The 21521-nt window shown below is 36.8% G+C and overlaps 1 protein-coding gene across 7 annotated transcripts in view; it reads left to right on the top strand.

Moving 5' to 3' along the window:
- Nucleotides 1–21521, top strand: part of DNM3 (dynamin 3) — a 553762-nt gene that overhangs the window by 130436 nt on the left and 401805 nt on the right. For all 7 annotated transcript variants that reach the window (XM_077901675.1, XM_077901673.1, XM_077901674.1 and 4 more), the window contains 2 exons: nucleotides 11827–11976; nucleotides 13162–13365. In XM_077901675.1, coding sequence (XP_077757801.1) covers nucleotides 11827–11976; nucleotides 13162–13365 — 354 coding nt within the window. The remainder of the gene's footprint in view (nucleotides 1–11826; nucleotides 11977–13161; nucleotides 13366–21521) is intronic.

Raw genomic sequence — 21521 nt, forward strand, 5'->3', positions numbered from 1 at the left:
GTAGTTAGACATTGACTTATCTTTAGCTATGAAAATCCTACATGGCACCTTCTTGCAATAGAAGACTGCTTCATCTACATTGAAAATCTGTTGTTTAATGAAGCCATCTTCATTAGTTATCTTAGCTAGATCTTCTGGATAATTTGCTGCAGCTTCTCCATTAGCACTTGCAGCTTCACTTTGCACTTGTGCGTTATGGAGATGGCTTCTTTCCTTCCATCTCATTACCCAACCCTTGCTGGCTTCAGATTTTTCTTATGCAGCCTCCTCACATCTCTAGCCTTCACAGAATTGAAGAGAGTAAGGGCCTTGATCAGGATTAGTCTTTGGCTTAAGGGAATGTTATGGCTGATTTGATATTCTATCCAGACCATTGCACCTTTCTTCATACCAGCAGTGACAGTGTTTTGCTTTCTTACCATTCATGTGTTCACTGGAGTAGCACTTTTAATTTACTTTAAGAACTTTTCCTTTGCATTTGCCTCTTGGGTCTCTGGAGCAAAAGGCCTAGCTTTTGGCCTGTCTTAGGTTTTGTTATGCCTTCCTCACTAAGTTTAGTCATTTCTAGCTTTTGATTTTTTTAAAAGATTTTATTTATTTATTAATGAGAGAGAGAGAGAGAGAGAGAGAGAGGCAGAGACACAGGCAGAGGGAGAAGCAGGCTCCATGCAGGGAGCCCGACGTGGGACTTGATCCTGGGCCCCCAGGACCATACTCTGGGCCGAAGTCAGCGCTAAACTGCTGAGCCACCTGGGCTGCCCCAGCTAGCTTGCTTATTTATTTATTTATTTATTTATTTATTTATTTTTAATTTTTTATTATAAATTTATTTTTTATTGGTATTCAATTTGCCAACATATAGAATAACACCCAGTGCTCATCCTGTCAAGTGCCCACCTCAGTGCCTGTCACCAGTCACCCCCACCCCCTGCCCACCTCCCCTTCCATCACCCTTAGCTCGTTTCCCAGAGTTACCTAGCTTTTGATTTAAAGTAATATACGTGAGACTCTCACTCGAACACTTACAGAGGCCATTGTAGGGTAATTAATTGGTCTAATCTCAATATTGTGTCTCAGGGAATAGGGAGGCCAAGGAGAGGGAAAGATGCAGGGGGGATGCCAGTGGGTCAAGGAGTCAGAATACAGTCTTTTTTTTTTTTTTTTAAATTTTTATTTATTTATGATAGTCACACAGAGAGAGAGAGAGAGAGAGGCAGAGACACAGGCAGAGGGAGAAGCAGGCTCCATGCACCGGGAGCCCGACGTGGGATTCGATCCCGGGTCTCCAGGATTGCGCTCTGGGCCAAAGGCAGGCGCCAAACGGCTGCGCCACCCAGGGATCCCCCAGAATACAGTGTTTATTGATTAAGTTGGCTGTCTTTTATGTCCGTGGTTCATGGCATGCCAAAAACAATTACAACAGTAACATCAAAGATCATTAATCACAGATCATCATAATAAATATAACAATAAAGAAAAAGTTTGAAATATTGTGAGAATTACAAAAATGTAACACAAAGACACAAAGTGAGAAAATACTGTTGGAAAAGTGGTACTGAGCTATGCTTGAAAGAGGGTTGCCACAAGCCTTAATTTGTAAATAGGACATCATCTGCAAAGTGAGGTAAGGCAAAGCCAATAAAATGAAGTATTCTTGTATCATGTCCATGCATGTATTGTATTTTAATGTATTCAAGATAAAATATTTATTTTTATTTGTTCAGACTTTTGTTATGAAAATATTTCTTCCCATTATCAAGCTATATGATGCTGACTAGTAGGACAGTACTTGGGCCATGGTTGATAAATATTTTTGTATGGCCTCAACAGCATTGAACTGATTGCTCTAATGTGACAGAGTTTAGAGGAGATGTACCTCCCTGTTATAAGAATTTGTAATTTTATTAAAGTTTAATGCATTTAATAGAGCAGACATCCATGGGAAAATTCTTATGATTTTAGATAAACATGTTGTGTGTATATGTACAAGCTTGGGGCTTAGTAATATTGTGAAGACTGCTACTCGTAGAGATTAAAGTATTGTATTGTTTTGTAGAAATTGGCAAGCTGGTTCTGAAATTCATGGGAAATGCAAAGGACCTAGAATAGTCAAAACAACTTTAAAAAATAACAAAAAAAATTAACAAAGTTGGAGAATGAATACTACCTGGTTTTAATATTGATTATAAAACTACAATAATCAAGGTAGTGTGACATTGTCATTAGAGATAGGCCAGTGGAACAGAATAAAGTTAAAATGGACGTACAGGCAAATAGACAACTGATTTTTTGTTAAAGGTGCAAAAGTAATTCGGTGGAAAGAGTAGTATTTTCAACAAATGGGATTGGATAAGTTGAATATTCATTTGTAAGAAGTGAACTCTATTTGCACCTTTTACCATAGGCAAATTTAAGTTGGCTCTCTTTCTAGCTGAGCTTCATGATCTTCAGGAATTTGTCATGAAGGCATTTGAGGAGTTTACATAATACACTAAGATCTTGTAAAATATTTAGATGGAATACTGTTGCTTACAACTTGTGCATAGAAGTGCATACTCATGGAAAAGTTTTTTTTTTTTTTTTGTCAAGTAGTTAAGATATTACCATGTATCCAGCAGTGTCTGTATTGTAGTTCAGATATTTTCTTTGAGAATATTTTTTTAGTTACCTGTTTATATACTTGTAATTCTGGTATGATTATTACTAAAATCTCATTTACAAATTTTATTCCTTGTGTATAAGATTTTATGTGAAAATAATATTTTCATTTTGCAAATTAGACTTTGGATTGTGTTTTTTGTATTGGAATTTGATTACTTGAATTTTCATGACAAAGTCTAGTCATTTCACTTTTAATTACTCTAGAAGTTTTATTCAGCAGATTATCTTATTTTTTGTGTTATTAAAACAAGGAATGACATTGCATCATTTGCTGTTTCTGAATTTTTATATTCAATTATTCTTTTTTAAAAAGATTTGTTTTATTTATTTTAGAGAAAGAGAGCGAGTGAGTGTGAGCGGAGGGAGGGGCAGAAGAGAAGGAGAGAGATAATCTTTAAGCAGACTCTCACTGAGTACAGAGCCTGATGTGGGGCCTAATCTGACCTCAGATCATGACCTGAGTTGAAACCAGTAGTTGGCTGCCCAACTGATTGAGCCACCCAGGCACCACTAATCAATTATTCTCAAATATTATTTTGATAATGTACTTATTTGAAAACCTCTTATATATATATTTTAATTTCTAAACTTTGCTCATTGTTGGGAGGAGGTAAAAAGAGCCTTGTGTAGTCAAAATTAATATAAAGTCTATGATCTAAAGCTCATGCATTGTAGGGTAGTGGGCTTACTCTGGACTTTTTCATTGTTTAGACTCAAACCATAAGTTCCTGGACTTTTCATTCTAGAATATAACATAAAGCTACAAGTTAGAATGGGAATGTTCTTAAAAACAGAGATATTGCTAACAGTAAGAAGTGACAATTATAAACCTGATCACAAATGAAGAGACACAAGGAAAAAAGCTTAAAAAAGATAAAGTAGTGCACTGAAACTAATATAACACTGTATGTTAACTATACTGAAATTAGAATAAAAAACTTAATAAAATAAAGATAAAACAATTTTTATCTAAGCAAAGTAATCTTTAGCAAAAATCTTTGAAATAATACATAAATTACTTACAGAACGTTGTGTAAGGGTATAAGAAACTACATAGCACATGCTCAATTTTTGTAAATTCCTATAGCCATGTGTTCATACTTATCTTGACCTTTCAGTAGCTTTTAACATTATTAATTGCTCCTCCTTCTTGAAACATGCTTTATTCTTTTGGCTTCCATGATGCTAAGTACTTCTGATTTTCCTTCTATCTCTCTGACTACTCTTTCTGCCTCTTTTACAGATGCATTATCTTCTACCTGGCTTTTAAAATTTGAACCTACCCAAGGATCATTTCTGTGTCATTTCATATTCTCCCTTAGACAGTCTCTTTTGTGCATAACTTATGTACTGTGACTCTCACATTTATAGCTCCTGGGCTAAAACTCCAGACTAATATTTTCAGCTGACTCCTTGACACTCTACTTGAATATTTCAGATATATCAAACTCAGTATGTGAGAAGCCATCTTTGTGAACATTTTCTTTTCCACATCCACAAACTTCACATCCTCCAGTGTTTATATGTTGATTTATTCACTTATTTACTCATTCACTTGTTCATTAATTCAACAAATATGTATTGAGTGCTTAATAGATGCAGGTCACTGTTTTGGGCATTTGGGAGTTTAGCAGTTAATGTTCCTGATTTCACTGAATTTATATTCCAGTGATAGGAAAGGCAATAGAGAAAAACAAGAAAAACTTTAGATCATGATTGTGTAGAGCCACCCTGGGTGGCTCAGTGGTTTAGTACCTGACTTCAGCCCAGGGCATGATCCTGGAGTCCCGGGGTCGAGTCCCGCATCGGGCTCCCTGCGTGGAGCCTGCTTCTCTCATTGTCCTTAACCCCTGTACTGAGACTTCTACCTTTTGCGCACTGCTGGACTCACTCAGGTAGTTTGCTTTTTTAGATGCGCCCCCCGCCAAACACTTTTTCTGATTGCTAGACTTCCCATGTTTACCTTAGGGACACAATTGAATTCTACTTCAAATCTGGGTCTATAAAATTCTTGTCTAACTTACCCTGTTCTAGGATCTTGCCTTCAATTTGGAATGACTTCAAGGCTTGAGGGAAGCATTTTTTTTTCCCCCAAACTGATATTGATCAATGGTATGCAAAGTGGCCTGCTTTAAAGAAAAAGGAAGAAATCCACAGATGTTCTCTACTCTAAATATGATAGGCATTGGGGAAACACAGATGAGTAAAATGTAGCCTCTTTCTTTGAGGAAATATGTTTTTAAATATAGTCATACTTGGATTCTTTACAGCCAGTGAATTCAGCTAGTTGCATTGAAAATTATTCCGTTTATGCGACCCACGTGCTCTATTTTCATTGGAGCCCTGTGCTCACAAAATAGTGCTATTAAAACACTTCAGAAAAAAGACCCTAGCTGAAGTGTTGAGGGCCCCAGTTCTTAGAATAAAGATTGACAAGAGACAATGTGCATGTGTTCCATAATTATTCTCTTTTACTTAACCTTGATTAATTGAAACATATGCATGTTTTTCCACATGGAAGGGGCATATTGGTAATATTTAAATTCTTATGGTCATGCTGTGCTTTTCACAGATGGTTGGAATGCTGCCCAGGCATAAACCATCTCATCCTTCCCCCAAACAACTTGTCAGTTGTTTAACCTAGGCATAATTTGTTTTTCATGACCATTAGAAATGACAGTGCTAGAATGTTTTACAGGGAAATAAAGAAGAGTGATAACTTTTATTTTTTAATACCCTTCTCCCCCTCCAAATTGTTCTTTGATATAAAAATACGTCTTAACCTTTGCTTCAAATGTAGGCTATTTTTAACACTAGGGAAATAGGGATGATTTTTAAAACTAGGATTCTTATTTTGCAAAACTGAAAACATACTATGAACTTTAGCAAGACAGGTTATACTGACAAAATGGAATTTCATGGGTGCATTATCATGGTTTCAGTGCTAATACGCACATAACTTCATCCTTTATATGAGCTCCTGGCTAAGAAATTTAATCACTTTCTTTTCAGATTGAACTTGGGCTAAAGTCTGGAATTGTTTGAGGGAGAGACTGTTTCATGTACCCAGCTACCAAGCATTTAGAATGAAAGGAAAAAGAAGGTATCTCAACCAGAAAATGAGATTGCTAGACCTTCAGACCTATTAGTTCATTGCAGTGTAAAGGTCTCAGAAGACACACATTTACTAGTGCTTAAAAAATGTAGCTATTGATCAATTAGTACACACTGTTCTGTAGATTTTGGTTTAGGTGTTAGAATTTCCTTTATCCCCAAACTCGCAGGAACACTTTTGTGGAGGTGGGTATAATAAGTGATGCATCACTCTTGTGATAATCCTCTAAGATTTTCATCTATAATTGTATTTTTGGACAGCAGTGAAATAAAGCTGTCATCTTTTAAATTCTGCATTGTTAATGAAGATTTAGAATTGCGTGATGATATAAGCCGATTGATGATCCTCCTCAATAGCAACTGTGGTCAGTTGTTCAAAAACATGCATGCCACCTCTGCTGTCCACCTATTTATAATTTGCTCAGTAGGGGAAAGGATCCCATATCCTTGTTAGTGAGACACATCTTATTGGCAATATAATCCTATAGCTATAAATTATAATGTTTTTCTAATGAGAAAGTAGATTGTGTGGTCTGACAATTATCACTATACTGTTAATGATAAGGGGACTTACACCTATGAGTCTATAGGGCTGAGTAGAGGATAGATAACAGGTAGATTCTTTCTGGCAGCTCAGAGTAGGTTTTGCCTGAATTCCATCCTAAGATGAATTGCTTTCTAAGAGACTCTTTGGGAGCATAGAAAAAAGGATTTTGTGGTTTCTGCCCCATTGGTTCTTCCGAAATGCTGGGCATGTCTGAAACCCAGTGATGGACATAGATTAGACCCAGTTGACATCTCTGCTATGGTTACTCTTAGGTCACTCATTTGGGATCACTTTACTGTGTATGTGCGTGTTTGTGTGTGTGTGTGTGTGTGTGTGTGTGTGTGTGTGATATGTACTTTGTGACAAAAATAATAGTATTTGTAGGGTTTAACCAGTGGGAATATACGCAGAAATGTTTTTTTAGGGGATCCCCGGGTGGCTCAATGGTTTGGCGCCTGCCTTTGGCCCAGGGTGTGATCCTGGAGTCCCGGGATCAGGTCCCACGTCGGGCTTCCTGCATGAAGCCTGCTTCTCCTCTGTCTGTGTCTCTGCCTCTCTCTCTGTGTGTCTCTCATGAATAAATAAATAGAATCTAAAAAAAAATGTTTCTCAAGACGTAAAATGACTTTAGGCAAATATAATAAATCCCTACTCTCACCGGATGAATTCCACTTACTCCCACCCTTGTAAGTTCTACCCATTTGTCTTGTCAACTCTCATTGTTTGGTTTCCTTTCTGTCCCTGTGGAGGAACTGACATGCTCCTTTTTATGCCTTCTGTCCCCTCTTCCTTAAGATACCATTTCAGCACTTTTTTTTTTTCTCAGTTCTGCATTGCCACCTTTCCCTTCATACGATTAATGCCATCAGCCAATGGATGTGTTGTTAGTTTGCCCATCTTTATAAAACCCTTCCTTGATTTTACATCCTTCTCCAGCTGGTGTCTCACTGTTTTCCTCTCCTTTACAGAAAAACTTAAAACAGTTGTTCACAGTCAATCTCTTCTCTCCTAATGTGTTCCAATCAGGCTATCACTCCACTGTAGCAGCTCTTGTCAGCCTCCTGGAGGACTCTCCAGTTGTCTAATACAACGATCCATTCTTAATCTCATCTTACTTGAGCAGTTTTGGATGGAATGGAAGTCTCTTACCTTCATGAGAGACCCTTTCTATTTGGCTTTGGGTCCTGTCCTCAGTTTTTCCCCTACCTTGTTGACCACTCATTCTCTCTCTTTCTCCTGACCTCTAAACACTGGAGCATCCAGGGCTCAGTGCTCTGGCCTCCTCCCTATCTAATGCTCTCTTAGTGATCTCATCCCCTTGCCTGACTTTAATGAATTCCAAATATATATTTCTAGCTTGTACTTCTCCCTGGATGAAAGACTAACATACCTAGCCCCAAAGGCATCTGTGTGCTAATTAGAAAAAGCTGCTCTTTTTGTCAAGCACTTGACTGCCATCTTCTGGAAAATTTTCAGAATAAATAAACATTTAACAGATGACTTTGTGAGTGGGATCTCTTACAGCTGTGTAATCCTCAACTGTTAGCAGCAGTTCTGTTTCTCTGCTTGGGTGGGATGTAGGAGGCATCACAAGAGTAATAAGTCCCCAGCCAAACTCCTGATCCTGAACCCCCATCTCCCCAACCTCTTCCTTTCAGTCTTTTCTATTTCAGAATTCTTCCCATTGCTGTAGTCAAACTCCATGAAGTCCTTCATGACTCCTCTCTCTCCCATACTCCGAGTTTAATCCATCAGTAAATCCTATTGTTTTTTTTCTTCAAAATACATTAGAATTCAACCACTTCTCCCCAATCCTACTGCTGCCACCCTGCTCCAATCCCCATCATCTCTCACCTCCATTATCCCAAATAGCCAGCTTCCTCTCTACCCCTCACTGTCTATTCTCAACACAACCATCCCAGTGATTTATTTAAAACCTAGGTCACATCATGTCTCACCTCTACCCCAAGCCTTTCAAGTGATCTACTGTTCAGCCAGAGTAAACATTCAAGTCCCACGGGCTCCACACAATCTACGTCTGTACCACAGCTCTGACCTCATCTCCTGCCTTTCTCCCCGATGTGCTCTGTGATCCAGATGTGTTGCTTGTTCTTCTTCCAGTGTGCTTTCAGCTCCAGATACTCTACTGGGATACTCCTCTATTAAAGCATTGCTTGCTCCCTTCTTTTCTTCAGTTTTTGCTCAAATGTCACTTTATCTTATCAGGGAAGCTTTCCTCAATCAAAGCATATAACAAACCAATCCTCCTGTCCTAGCATTAAATATCCCCCCTACTGTTCAATTTTCTCCATGGCACTTATCCGCTGGCGCACCCACATTGCTATTTCATCTCAGTCGAATTTAAGCTTCGACTGAGGTTAGAGACTTATATGTATTTTTTTCTCCTCTGCAATTTCTATAATAGTGCACCGTGAAATAGTAAGAGTTCAAAATATTAGTGGAATAAATAAATGAATACAGCATCTCTAAATCTCTCTGTGGGATCCTATCCTTAAAAAGACATGAAGGTTTGAGATGGTACTACACAGTTCTGATCTCTCAATTTCAAAATAAAAGCATTTTTAGGAGATCAAGAATGAATTAAAATCTAATTAGAAAATTGCATGGATTTTGCAGCTTTCTGGAAGGGTCTTGGTTTCCTACAGAGAAAGCAAGTAGGCGCCATCTAGTGGCTGCAAGGACGTCTACAATTGTGTTACTTGAATTATTGATTGGCAGCGTAATTGAAAATGTAGTCCCTGATCCAGAAGCTTATTAATTTTATGAAAGTAATAATTATGGCAGCTATAAATCCTCAACTGTGCATTTTCCACAAAATATATTGAGTTGAAAAAGTACAGTCCCATTTCTTATCAATTATGACTCCTTTTTACGAATTAATTTTTGTTTTCTTGATCTGACAACCTTTGTTCCTCTTTATTTTTATTGTTTTATCCTCTACTTATTTTTAAACTTATATGTTCCTATGATACTGGCTAATCCTTTGAGTTAGGTAAATAAAATAAAGGCCATATCTTCTGGGAATGTAGATGCTAATAAAACAGCACCTATGAGGGTAAACATGTGAAAGAACATGCTAGAAGATGCAGTCATCTCTTCAGGCCAGAATTCTGAAGCCTCCTGAATTTGTATTGGGTATACTTCCACTATTGAGGAATAAACTGTGGGAGTCTTAGCTTGCCGTTTTTCAGAAAGTGACACATAGCATATGGAAACACTAAGAAAGAAAAATATTCATGTCCACCTACATTGACAGGGAAGACTGAAATGAAGTAAAGTCTCTGTCCTAACATTTGAAAGATTAAGTCATTACAGTTCTTTGGGAAATTAAAACTTAAACTGGCTAGTCCACTTCAGAAGCCATGGCCTTTCCAGCCCTGAGTAGCTGTGGTGGGGTTGGGAAATCTGTGTCTGCCTCCAGGAGGCCTGAGCATCGATCAGACAAGCACGGGAAGGTGGCAAGAGAAGCCCAGGGAGAAGATGAACTCCTTGTGCCAGGGCTCAGATTAATCCTGTCTTTTTTACGGGGAGGAAGACTGCCTAAGTAGCTCCAGGGGGCGAAAGTTGGACCAAGGAAGTGGATTAGAAAGCAGATTTCAGACTTTTGTTAAGATACATTTTCCCAGGGGTGCTGGAGTGGTTCAGTTGGCTTAGGTTAGCATCTACCTTCCACTCAGGTCATGATCCTAGGGCCCTGGGATGGAGCCCCACATCAGGCTCCCTGCTCAGCGGGAGTTTGCTTCTCCCTCTGTCCCTCCCCTGCCGCATGTGCTGCTTACTTGTGCGTGCTCTCTCTCTCTCTCTCTCTCAAATAAATACAATTAAAAAAAATTTTCTAGAGCATCTGGATGGCTTAGTTAGTTAAGTGTCCATCTCTTGATTTCAGCTCATGTTTCCATCTCAGGTTTGTGTTTAAGCCCCACATTGGGCTCCATGCTGGGCGTGGCGCCTACTTTAAAAAAGAATTGTTTTTTCCAATAAGAGGGGTTTTTTTTCCCCCTCAAACATCAAAGCCTCAGTTTCCTATCAGTGGATGTTTCTGAGCAGAGGCTGGTTGGTAACCAGCCAGGAATATGTTGGGCTATTAAGATTCTCTGATTCCCTTAAACACCTTACTTTCTCTGCATACACGGATACCCTTCCCACTCTTCGGTACTCACTTCAAACCTCATTTTCTTTTTTAGACACTGCAGCTTGAATCCATCTTTCCTATCTCTGTCTTTCCTTTCTCTTTAAATGCAGATCAGCATCATTTCATGCTGCCTTTGTTAACTGATGCTAAGCTGCTTGAAGACATCTTAGAGTTGTCTCCCTGTTGGCTTTGCTACAGTGGGTGAAGGTCAAATGTTTATGGTGGAAATGGTGGAAAGACTACCAATAATTTTCTCACCTGACATCTGGGCTTCAGATACTTAGCTGTAGTCTAAGTTTGATGCAGTAGTTCTTCAGCTAGTTATTAGAGAATCAAAAATTTTGTTAAGATTCATCCTCTCATTGAAATTATAATTTTTTAAAGTCTAATAGTATCAGCTGCCTTTCTGAGTTGTGTTATGTACCTGATACTTCTGGAAACAGGAATTGAAGTCCATAGTACAACATTTAGTAGGATGTTACTAAAACTTAATCCAATTTTCTGTTATTATGTAGTTTTTCCTACTTACGTGGATACTGATTTTTTTTTTTTTTTGGATTGTACGTAAATATTTTCTTTCATCCCAAACTCTTTTTTTCTTGAGAAATCTTTTAAAGTATCCAAGTTAGTGTGGTATCTTGAATAGTATATTTTAAAGCTATAATATTCCATATATTATTTCTCTTTAAAGAATTAAGTACAGTTTGTTTCTAAATTGTCTTGCCTTCTGAAGCTATATTTATATGACTTAGCATTCCCTCTTAATAAAGTGGTGATATTGAAAAAGGACATGCTAATAGGATTAGTAGGTAGGCTTTGTATGTTCCCTAGATTTAATTTCTTTGACAATCAGATGCTGTTTCCTTTTCATTTGGAGGGCCAAAATTCTCTTTAAATTATTTAATAGACTATATGGTTTAAGGACTGCTTTTAGTACTTAATTGCTCATCTGCAAATTAACAAATTTAGCATTCCTAGCATTTGTATTGTGTTTAATATTTCTAAAGTGTTAGCTGTGTTTCTTAGTAACTGCTGTATTCTCTCATTTTAATGGCTGAGGAGACAATATTGGATACTTTGACTTGTAGTTAAAAAAACATTGTTTCTCAGGGTGTCTGGGTAGGTCAGTTGGTTGAGCCTCTGCCTTTGGCTCAGGTCATGATCCCAGGGTCCTGGGATCAGACTGCTCCTCCATGTGCCTCTGCCTGCCACTCCCCCTGCTTGTGCTCTCTCTCTTTCTCTGTCAAATAAATAAATAAAATCTTTTCTAAAAAAAAAAAAAAAAAATTGTTTCCCTACAATTATTGCAAGAGTGCATGGATTTTAAGTTATGTTAATTTGTCTTTTGTAGAATATGCTGAATTTCTACATTGCAAAGGAAAAAAATTTACAGATTTTGATGAAGTTCGCCATGAGATTGAAGCAGAAACAGATCGAGTGACTGGAATGAATAAAGGCATTTCCTCCATACCTATTAATTTACGAGTCTATTCTCCACATGGTAAGTAAAAAAACAAAATTCCAAATTTTTGTCCTCAAAAATTTTATATTAATTGACATACATTATTTGTGTAGAAGATGATTTGTTCTGTCAGAAAGTATCAGGTTTCTGGGATTAAGTTTGGATACTACCATAAATGAACTGGTCCAAAAAGCTCACCAATTTATTGGGAGGCAGGAGGACATGACTTTTAAAAAGATCAGAATTGAGTATGTCACTTAAAAATATTTCTTTATGCTTATTTTAAAATTAGAATTTCAAGAAGTATGCATGAAAAATTCCATTTTTTAACATCTTCAGTCTTAGCAAGAATCTTAGAGATACATGGTACTGTGATTGAGTCTTCTCCTATCAGATTTTCTGTAGCCCTCTGATTTTCTATTTATTCTCTTCCTAAGGAATCAACTAGAATTTTCTTCCAGACTAACAGAAGAAACTTATAAATTAGATAACCAGTTTATGGTATATGATAGTAACCTCTATTCCAACTAAATTTTCAATGGGACAGATTTTAATCTCTAATCTTCTACTCAGCTCTGTTGCTTTTAAAGTGGAACGTGAATAACATAATGCTCAATTATGACTTTCCAAGAAGATTTGGTGCCAATTCTGTTGTGTGCAGAGAATGATAGCCTGGTCCCAGCTGGAGTCACTGACTCAAGGGTAGTTTCCTGCTCTCCTGATGATACTCCATGAGTCTGGCTGTATAGTCTACATAGTAAACTTGTGGTACCACAAATGGTTCACAGATTTCCACTAGGCTAAGTGTCTAGCCCTCTCTAAATAAGTATATAATACTTTTGAAGGGAAGGACAAATCTTATCCTAAGAATTTTTATACCATTTGAGGGCAGTGTATAAGACTGGCAGACAGCATATGCACTTCTTGTTCAGTGTTTGAATTATAACACACTAGTTATAGATATGACAGTTCTCTCTTAGCTATGCAAATCAGTGCCTTTCAGATTGTGCTAAAATGATCATTTGGTTTAGAACAATCATATCATAAAAATAGAGAAAACTAAAAAGCCATTTTGTATTCGGTGTACACAGAAGTTGAAGTTAACACAGTGTATAATACATAAAGCTGAGCTTGTTTTATTTCCACTAACGAGACAGATGATTTGCATTATTTTTTAGCATAGAGAGGTTATGTAAGACTCTTCTTCCCCCTCCCCCCATACAGTGTTAAATCTCACACTTATCGACCTACCTGGAATTACTAAAGTGCCCGTGGGAGATCAGCCACCAGATATCGAGTATCAGATCAGAGAAATGATCATGCAGTTTATCACGCGGGAGAACTGTCTGATTTTGGCTGTTACGCCAGCCAACACCGACCTTGCAAACTCAGATGCACTGAAGCTAGCTAAAGAAGTTGATCCTCAAGGTGAGTGTGTGGCCTTTAAGATGAAAGAGAATTAGTTTAAAATGTCAAGAGTTTGTGTATATTTCAAGGTAACACAATTCTCATAACTTAATTTCATTATTAATTTAATTAGCTGTGATTTATATTGTTAGATTTTTTTGAATTTAAGATGCTGAAAGAAAAATAACTAGGGGATATAGTCTAAACCTATATAAATAAATGGTAATATTAAGTGAGATCTAATAAAACAGACACATCTATTCCTCATGAAATACTTATTTTAAAGAGCTAATAAAATAAACTTCTGGTACAGGATTCAGACAGTCCCCTTTAGTTATTAAAAGAGTTACCCGAATATACCTCCAGTGAAAACTCTGTTTTATGTATGTTTTGTTTCTTTAAAATAGGAAGCCCACTTAACGTATGTAAAGTATTATTTAGCTTATAATTATTTGACATAAGCATGTATTATAAAAGCAGGGATTTTATTTTATTAGTATTTCAGAATCCAGAAAAATCCCTTATTTCTGCTGATGTTTTGATTTTTTTCTATGAACTGAGTAATAATAGTTTATCTTCAGAGATCCCATAATTGGACTGTGTGTGTGTGTGTGTGTGTGTGTGTTTAAAGTAGCTAGGGAAAGGCACTCAGTGATGTGTCTCTTCAATGTGGAGATGTATGTTCTCCAATTCTAAGAATTTTTTTTGACAATTAATTGCCTCTACTTTCTCTTTTGTATTTATCTGGAATCCTTATTATTAGCATGTTAGAACTTCTGGATCAACCCCCTTTTAAAACAAATCCTCCCCTTTTATTATGTTTCTTTGTGTTGATGTTCTACTTTTCAGAGTTTACTCGACTTTATCTTCAACTCTATTAATTTTTCATTTCTGATATTTAAAAAGTTCCAACAACATTTTCTCATTTTGTGAATGTTATTTTTATTTTTTTAAATAGCATTATGCTCTTGGCTTTGCAAGTACAGTATTTTCTCTAAAGATATTAATGAGAAATCTTTTGAGGCTTTTCCTTTGTAATCTACAGTGTCTCTGTGTCTATTTTTTCTGGTGATTCTTGGTCATTGTCTTTGATGTCAGAGACCTTTTGTTCAAATGATTGGTGTCTTTTGCTGCTCATTCAGATATAAGAGTAGATCACTAATAAGTTGATGAAAATTCTATATGCTATGAATGGGATTCATTGACTAATCAGCTTTATCATAAGGTGATGAGACTGGCCATTTTTTTAGGAGGCTTTCTCAGCTGCTGTTTGATACTGTATTTCCACTTGCGCTGGTCTGGTATAACCTGATGTCCAATGTCTCAGAGTCAAGAGGAAGAATTGAGTTTGGCAGAGGAATGTGGGGTGGGTCTCACTGTTTAGCATGTAGACTTTTAATTAATCCCTCTGCTTTCATAATGGCATTTCCAAAGATCTTCTTGAGTCCAGAGTCCTGGATTATCCTCTTCTGAAAGCAAATCTTCAGTATCCTGTTGAGGCTAAGGAGGAGTAACTATGCGGTTATGCAAGATGAGAAAGATGGTCTGGAAGTCTATCAATATTGCATATACATTTTCAGCCAATTCTATTTTCTTTCTTTCTTTTTAAAAGATTTTAATTTATTTATTCACGAGAGACACAGAGAGAGAGAGAGAGGCAGAGGGAGAAGTAAGCTCCCTGTGGGGAGCCTGATGTGGGACTTGATCCTAGGACACTGGGATCATGACCTGAGCCAAAGGCAGATGCTCAACCACTGAGCCACCCAGGTGCCCCCAGTTCTTCTATTTTCAACTCCTCTTACACCCTGGCCTTGGTGCCTTTAGTTCTTAAATCATGGGGCATCTGGGTGGCTCAGATGGTTAAGCATCTGAGTTTGGCTCAGGTCATGATCTCCAGGTCCTGGGATCCAGCCTCGTATAGGGCTCTCTGCTCAGTGGGAAGCCTGCTTCATCCTCTCCCTATGCCTCTCCCATATGCTGATGCATGCACTCTCTCTCTCAAATAAATAAGTAAAATCTAAAACAAACAAACAAACAAACAAAAAAACCCACACACAACAAAACAAAAACTTCCCAGAGTTCTGCAGAATTCTCTTTACCAACATTAACGTGAATATGTTAAATCAATCTCAAGAATTAGCTACAGATATTTTATAGGACATGTTAGCTGTCCAATTTTCTTTTAACTTACATTTCTTATAAAATTCAGAATTTATAAAAACGGAAGATTCTCCTTTGGCTGTTCTTCTACTATATTTGAAGTTGTAAGGTTGTAAGGCAGAGGCAATTGCAACCATTTGTCAACTGTGAGGAGAATCTACCTGAGAAATGAACCAACTCCAAGGAGACAGAACCAAAGACTGACACATTCATGTTATATTTTACTCCTCCTGTTTAGAAGGGATTATTAATGACAGTGACTATATCTCATTCCTCAGGCTCCTCAAAAGAAGATTCATTTATAACCCAAAACAATAACTCTCATGTGATGGCATATCATTAGGTGGGAGTAATTAATGTTGGTGGAGGGAGTCATCAGTTTACCAGAAAAGAGACAATCTTTACAATCTCACTGACAGTATTTACAGTGCGTTGTTACAGTATAAAAATACAGCATTGTTTCAGTCATGGATTTGTAGTAGTATGCTATAAGTCTGTATCCAGAAAGTTAAATTTGAATTTTTATTCCTAATGTATGCTTGGCTTGTTTTATAAACCTATTGTTATTAAATACTACTTAGAATTTGCCAACTGCATGTTCATGAATTTATTCAAAATGAGCCTCATTTCTTGTGGATCAGTAGAACTCCTGCTTTGTCAAAGATTGGCCTTCATTACTTCAGTATTTAATATCCTACTTATGGTAGTTTTGAGGATAGATTTTTGTAATTTTTGCAGATCATTGGCAGAAAATTTTGTAGGTAATTGATAATTTTGCAGAAGAGAGAAAACATTCAGTGCCACTGTGTGCCATTTACTTGTCTGACCGATTCCTTCATGGTGATTGCTAAGGAGGACAAATTAATTCATTGCCTGAAGACTCTTAATAAGTATGATTCTTGGGTTCATTAATAAAAGTTCCTTGCTACCCTCAAGGCTTGCAATTTGTTTTCGCATCCCAGTTTAAGTTCTAAAACTCCTAAGCACTGTTGTGAGAAACCTGAAAACCATCTTTGCAGGGTGCTCAGGTCTCCTTCAGAGAACCACTTTGGTGTGTTGCTATCCTCTGGCTTTGGTTGGTCCTGGACATCACTGGAGCTCCAAAGGAAGAGAGTGAATTCTTTCCCAAACCAATAGAGTTCACATTGTGTGTTTTCATTAGCAGTAAAAGAATTAAAATAGAGAAAGGAAGAAGCTGGGAAGGCCTTGGGATCTGGTATATAGGGATATGTTGTATCGGGATTGATAAACAGACTTTCTTTTACTTTCTGTGTCCTTCTAGTCATTCTGTGAGTATGTTTTAAATATCTGTTTTAGAGATCTAGTTTTCCTTATAATTACAGCTTTGGTGAAAAAGCAATGACATCAGCTTTGGTTATTTAGATGTGTGATGCTTAATTTCCACGTTTGTGAAATTCCCAAATTTCCTTCTGTTATTGATTTCTAATTTCATTTAATTTTGCTTGGAGAATATGCTTTGTAACATTTCAGTCCTTTAACATTTATTGACTTATTTTATGGCTTAACATGTCACCTGTCTGGAGAATGTTCTATGTGCATTTGAGAAGAATGTGTATTCTGTTGTTGGGTATAGTGTACTATAGATATTCGTTAGATCTATTTGATTTATAGTGCTACTCAAATATTGTTTCCTTTGTAATCTTCTACGTGTTCTATTATTTAAATTGAGATATTAAAGTCTACCACTATTATTGATAAATTGTTTTCTCTTCAATTGTCAGTTTCTGCTTTATGTATTTTGAGACTCTTGTTAGATGCATTTATACTTGTTATGTCTTCTTGATGGATTAACCTTTCGATCATTATAAAATGTCCTTTTTTTGCATCTAGTAACAGCTTTTGTCTCAAAATTCTGTATTGTTTGATTTTAGTATAGCTACTCTAACTCTTTTGGTTACTGTTTTCCAGGTATATCTTTTCCCATTGTTTACTTTCAACCTATTTGTATCTTTGAATATAAAATACGTCTCTTGTGGACAGCATATAGTTGGATCATTTTTTTAAAACCCATTCTCTAGGGATCCCTGGGTGGCGCAGCGGTTTGGCGCCTGCCTTTGGCCCAGGGCACGATCCTGGAGACCCGGGATCGAATCCCACATCAGGCTCCCGATGCATGGAGCCTGCTTCTCCCTCTGCCTATGTCTCTGCCTCTCTCTCTCTCTCTGTGACTATCATAAATAAATAAAAAAATTAAAAAAAAAAAAAAAAAAAAAAAAAAACCCATTCTCTAAAAAAATAAAAAATAAAAAAACAAAACAAAACAAAAAAAAAACCCCATTCTCTAATATTTGCCTTTTGACCAGAGTGTTTAATCCATTTCCATGTAATGTAATTACTGATAAAGCAGAATTTATATCTGTCATTTGGTCTCTGTGTTCTTTATGTATTATGTCTTTTGTTTGTGTATTTCTCTATTGGGCAACAGAGAAATAATTTTTTGTTAAAAATGTATTTTCTGCTGTACCACTTTAATTCTCTTGTCATTTATTTTAATGTTTTTTTTTTTTTAAAGTGGTTTTCTTACTGGTTGCCATGGAATTAAAATTAACATCTTTTAAATCAGAGAGGAGAAAAAAATTACAAACAAATAATTATACACTTATATTTTCTTTTATATGTACCGAAGTAGCTACCTTTACCAGTGTTCTTTATTTGTGTGGATTTGAGTTACTGTCTAGTGCCAAACTTTCTTTTCAGCCTAAAAGACAGTATTTCTTATAGGGTAGGACTGTTAGAGTGGGATTCTCAGTTTTTATCTGGGAATGTCTTAATTTCTCCTTAATTTTTGAAGGAAAATTCTTAGCTGATAGTCTTTTTTTTTTTTTTCCCCACTACTTTTTGAGTATGTCATCTTGTTACCATCTGTGGTTTTTTGATGAGAAATCAGCTGTTAATCTCATTGAGGACCATCTTGAACATGAGGGATCTTTTCTGTCCTGCTGCTTTCAAGATTTTCTCATTTTCCTTGAGAGTCTGATTATGATATGTGTAGATATGGATCTCCTTGATTTTATACTTTTTGGAGTTTTAGGGTTTTGGGGAGTGTAGATTAATGTTTTCATCAATTTAGGACATTTTCAACCATTCTTTTTTTTAAAATTTATTTATTTATGAGAGACAGAGAGGGGAAGACACATAGGGAGAGGGAGAAGCAGGCTCCTTGTCCTGATGCAGGACTTGATCCCAGGACCCCAGGATCATGGCCTGAGCCAAAGGCAGACGCTCAACCACTGAGCCAACCAGATGTCCTGTTCTGCCATTCTTTTTTTTTTTTAATTAAATTAAGTTAAATTTAAATTCAAGTTAATTAACATATAGTATATCATTGGTTTCAGGAGTAAAATTTGATGATTCATCACTTAAATATAACACCCAGCACTCATCCCAACAAGTGCCCTCCTTAATGCCTATTACCCATTTAGCACATCCTCCTACCCAACTCCCCTCCAGCAACCCTTAGTTTGTTCTCTGTAATGAAGAGTCTCTCTGGTTTATCTCCCTCTGTTTTTATCTTATTTTATTTTTCCTTCCCTTCCCCTATATTTATGTTTTGTTTCTTAAATTCCACATGAGTGAAATCATGATAGTCTTTCTCTGAACGACTTATTTCACTTAGCATAATACACTTTAGTTCCATCCCTGTTGTTATAAATGGCAAGATTTCATTTTTTGATGGCTGAGTAATATTCCTATGTGTATGTGTATGTGTATACACATATATATACCACTTCTTCTTTATTCTTTGATTAGTTGATGGACATCTGGGCTCTTTCCGTATTTTGGCTACTGTGGACATTGCTGTTATAAACATTGAGGTGCAAGTGTCCCTTTGAATCAGCATTTTTGTTTACTTTGGGTAAAGAACTACTAGTGCATTTGCTGGGTCAAAGGGTAGTTATATTCTTAACTTTTTGAGGAACCTCTAACCTGTTTTTCAGAGTGGCTACACCAGCTTGCATTCCCATGAACAGTGCAAAAGTGTTCCCCTTTCTCTGCATACTCACCAACACCTGTTATTTCCTGAGTTGTTAATTTTTAGCCATTCTGATGGATATGAGGTAGTATCCCATTGTGGTTTTGATTGTATTTCCCTGATGATGATGGTTGTTGAGCATTTTTTCATGTGTCTGTTAGCCATTTGTATATTTTCTTTGGAGAAATGTCTGTTCTATCTTCTGCCTATTTCTTCACTGGATTATTTTTTTTGGATGTTGATTTTGATGAATTCTTTATAGATTCTGGATACTAGCCCTTTTTTTGGTATGTCTTTTGCAAATATCTTCTCCCATTCCATAGGCTACCTTTCAGTTTTGTTGATTGTCTCCTTCAAGGTGCAGAAGCTTTTTAACTTGATAGGGTTCCAGTAGTTCATTAAGCTTTTGTTTCCCTTGCCTCTGGAGATGTGTCTAGTAAGAAGTTGCTGCATCTGAGCTCAAAGACGTTGCTACTTGTTTTCTCCTCTAGGATTTTGATGGTTTCCTGTCTTATATTTAGGTCTTTCATTCATTTTGAATTTATTTTTGTATATGGTAATAAGAAAGTGGTCTAGTTTCATTCTTCTGCATGTTGCTGTCCAGTTTCCCCAACACCATTTTTCCATCGGATATTCTTTCCTGCTTTGTTGCATATAGTTATGGGTCCACTTCTGGGTTATCTATTCTGTTCCGTTGATCTATGTGTCTATTTTTGTGCCAATACCACACTGTCTTGATGATTAGAGCTTTGTGATAAAACTTGAAGTCTAACATTGTGATGTCTCCCACTTTTCTTTTTCAAAATCACTTTAGCTATTAGGGGCTTTTCTGGTTCCATATAAATTTTAGGATTGTTGGTTTTAGTTCTGTGAAAAATGCTGGTGTTGTTTTGACAGAGATTGCATTAAACATGTAGATTGCTTTGATTTATTTATTTATTTATTTATTTATTTAAAAGATTTTATTTATTTATTCATGACAGACACAGAGAGAGAGGCAGAGACACAGGCAGAGGGAGAAGCAGGCTCCATGCAGGGAGCCCGACATGGGACTCGATCCTGGGTCTCCAGGATCACACCCTGGGCTGAAAGTGGCGCTAAACTGCTGGGCCACCAGGGCTGTCCCATATTTTTATTTTAAAAATATTTGTTCTTCCAATCCATGATCATGGAATGTTTTCCATTTCTTTACATGTTCTTCAATTTATTTCATAAGTGTTCTGTAGTTTTTAGAGTACATACCTTTTACCTCTTGGTTAGGTTTATTCCTAGGTAACTTATGGTTTTTGGTGCAGTTGTAAATGGGATCAATTACTTGATTTCTTTTTCTGCTGCTTCATTTTTGGTGTATAGAAATGAAATAGATTTCTATATGTTGATTTTATATCTTGCGACTCTGCTGAATTCGTATATCAGTTCTAGCAATTTTTTGGTGGGGAGTCTTTCAAGTTTTGTACATAGAGTATATTGTTGTCTGTGAAGAGTGAAAGTTTGACTTCTTCCTTGATGATTTGAATGCCCTTTATTTCTTTTTGTTGTCTGATTGCTGAGGCTAGGACTTCTAGTACTATGTTGAACAATGGTGATGAGAGTAGACATCCATGTCATGTTCCTGACCTTAGGGGAAAAGCTCTCAGTTTTTTCCCATTGAGGATGATACTCATTGTGGGCTTTTCATATATGGCCTTTATGATGTCGAGGTATGTTCCTTCTATTCCTACTTGATTGAGGGTTTTTATCAAGAAAAGAAGCTGTATTTTGTCAAATGCTTTTTCTATATCTATTTGCAAGATCATGTTGTTCTTATTTTATTTATTAAAGACTTTATTTATTCATATGAGAGAGAGAGAGGCAGACAGACACATAGGCAGAGGGAAAAGCAGGCTCCCTGTGGGAAGCCTGATGCAGGACTTGATCCCAGGACCCTGGGATCATGCCCTGAGATGAAGGCATACACTCAACCACTGAGCCACCCAGGTGTAATGTGGTGTATCACACTGATTGATTTGTAGATATTTTTTTT

The sequence above is a fragment of the Canis aureus genome, chromosome 6, assembly GCF_053574225.1.
Source record: "Canis aureus isolate CA01 chromosome 6, VMU_Caureus_v.1.0, whole genome shotgun sequence".
Taxonomy (NCBI): domain Eukaryota; kingdom Metazoa; phylum Chordata; class Mammalia; order Carnivora; family Canidae; genus Canis; species Canis aureus.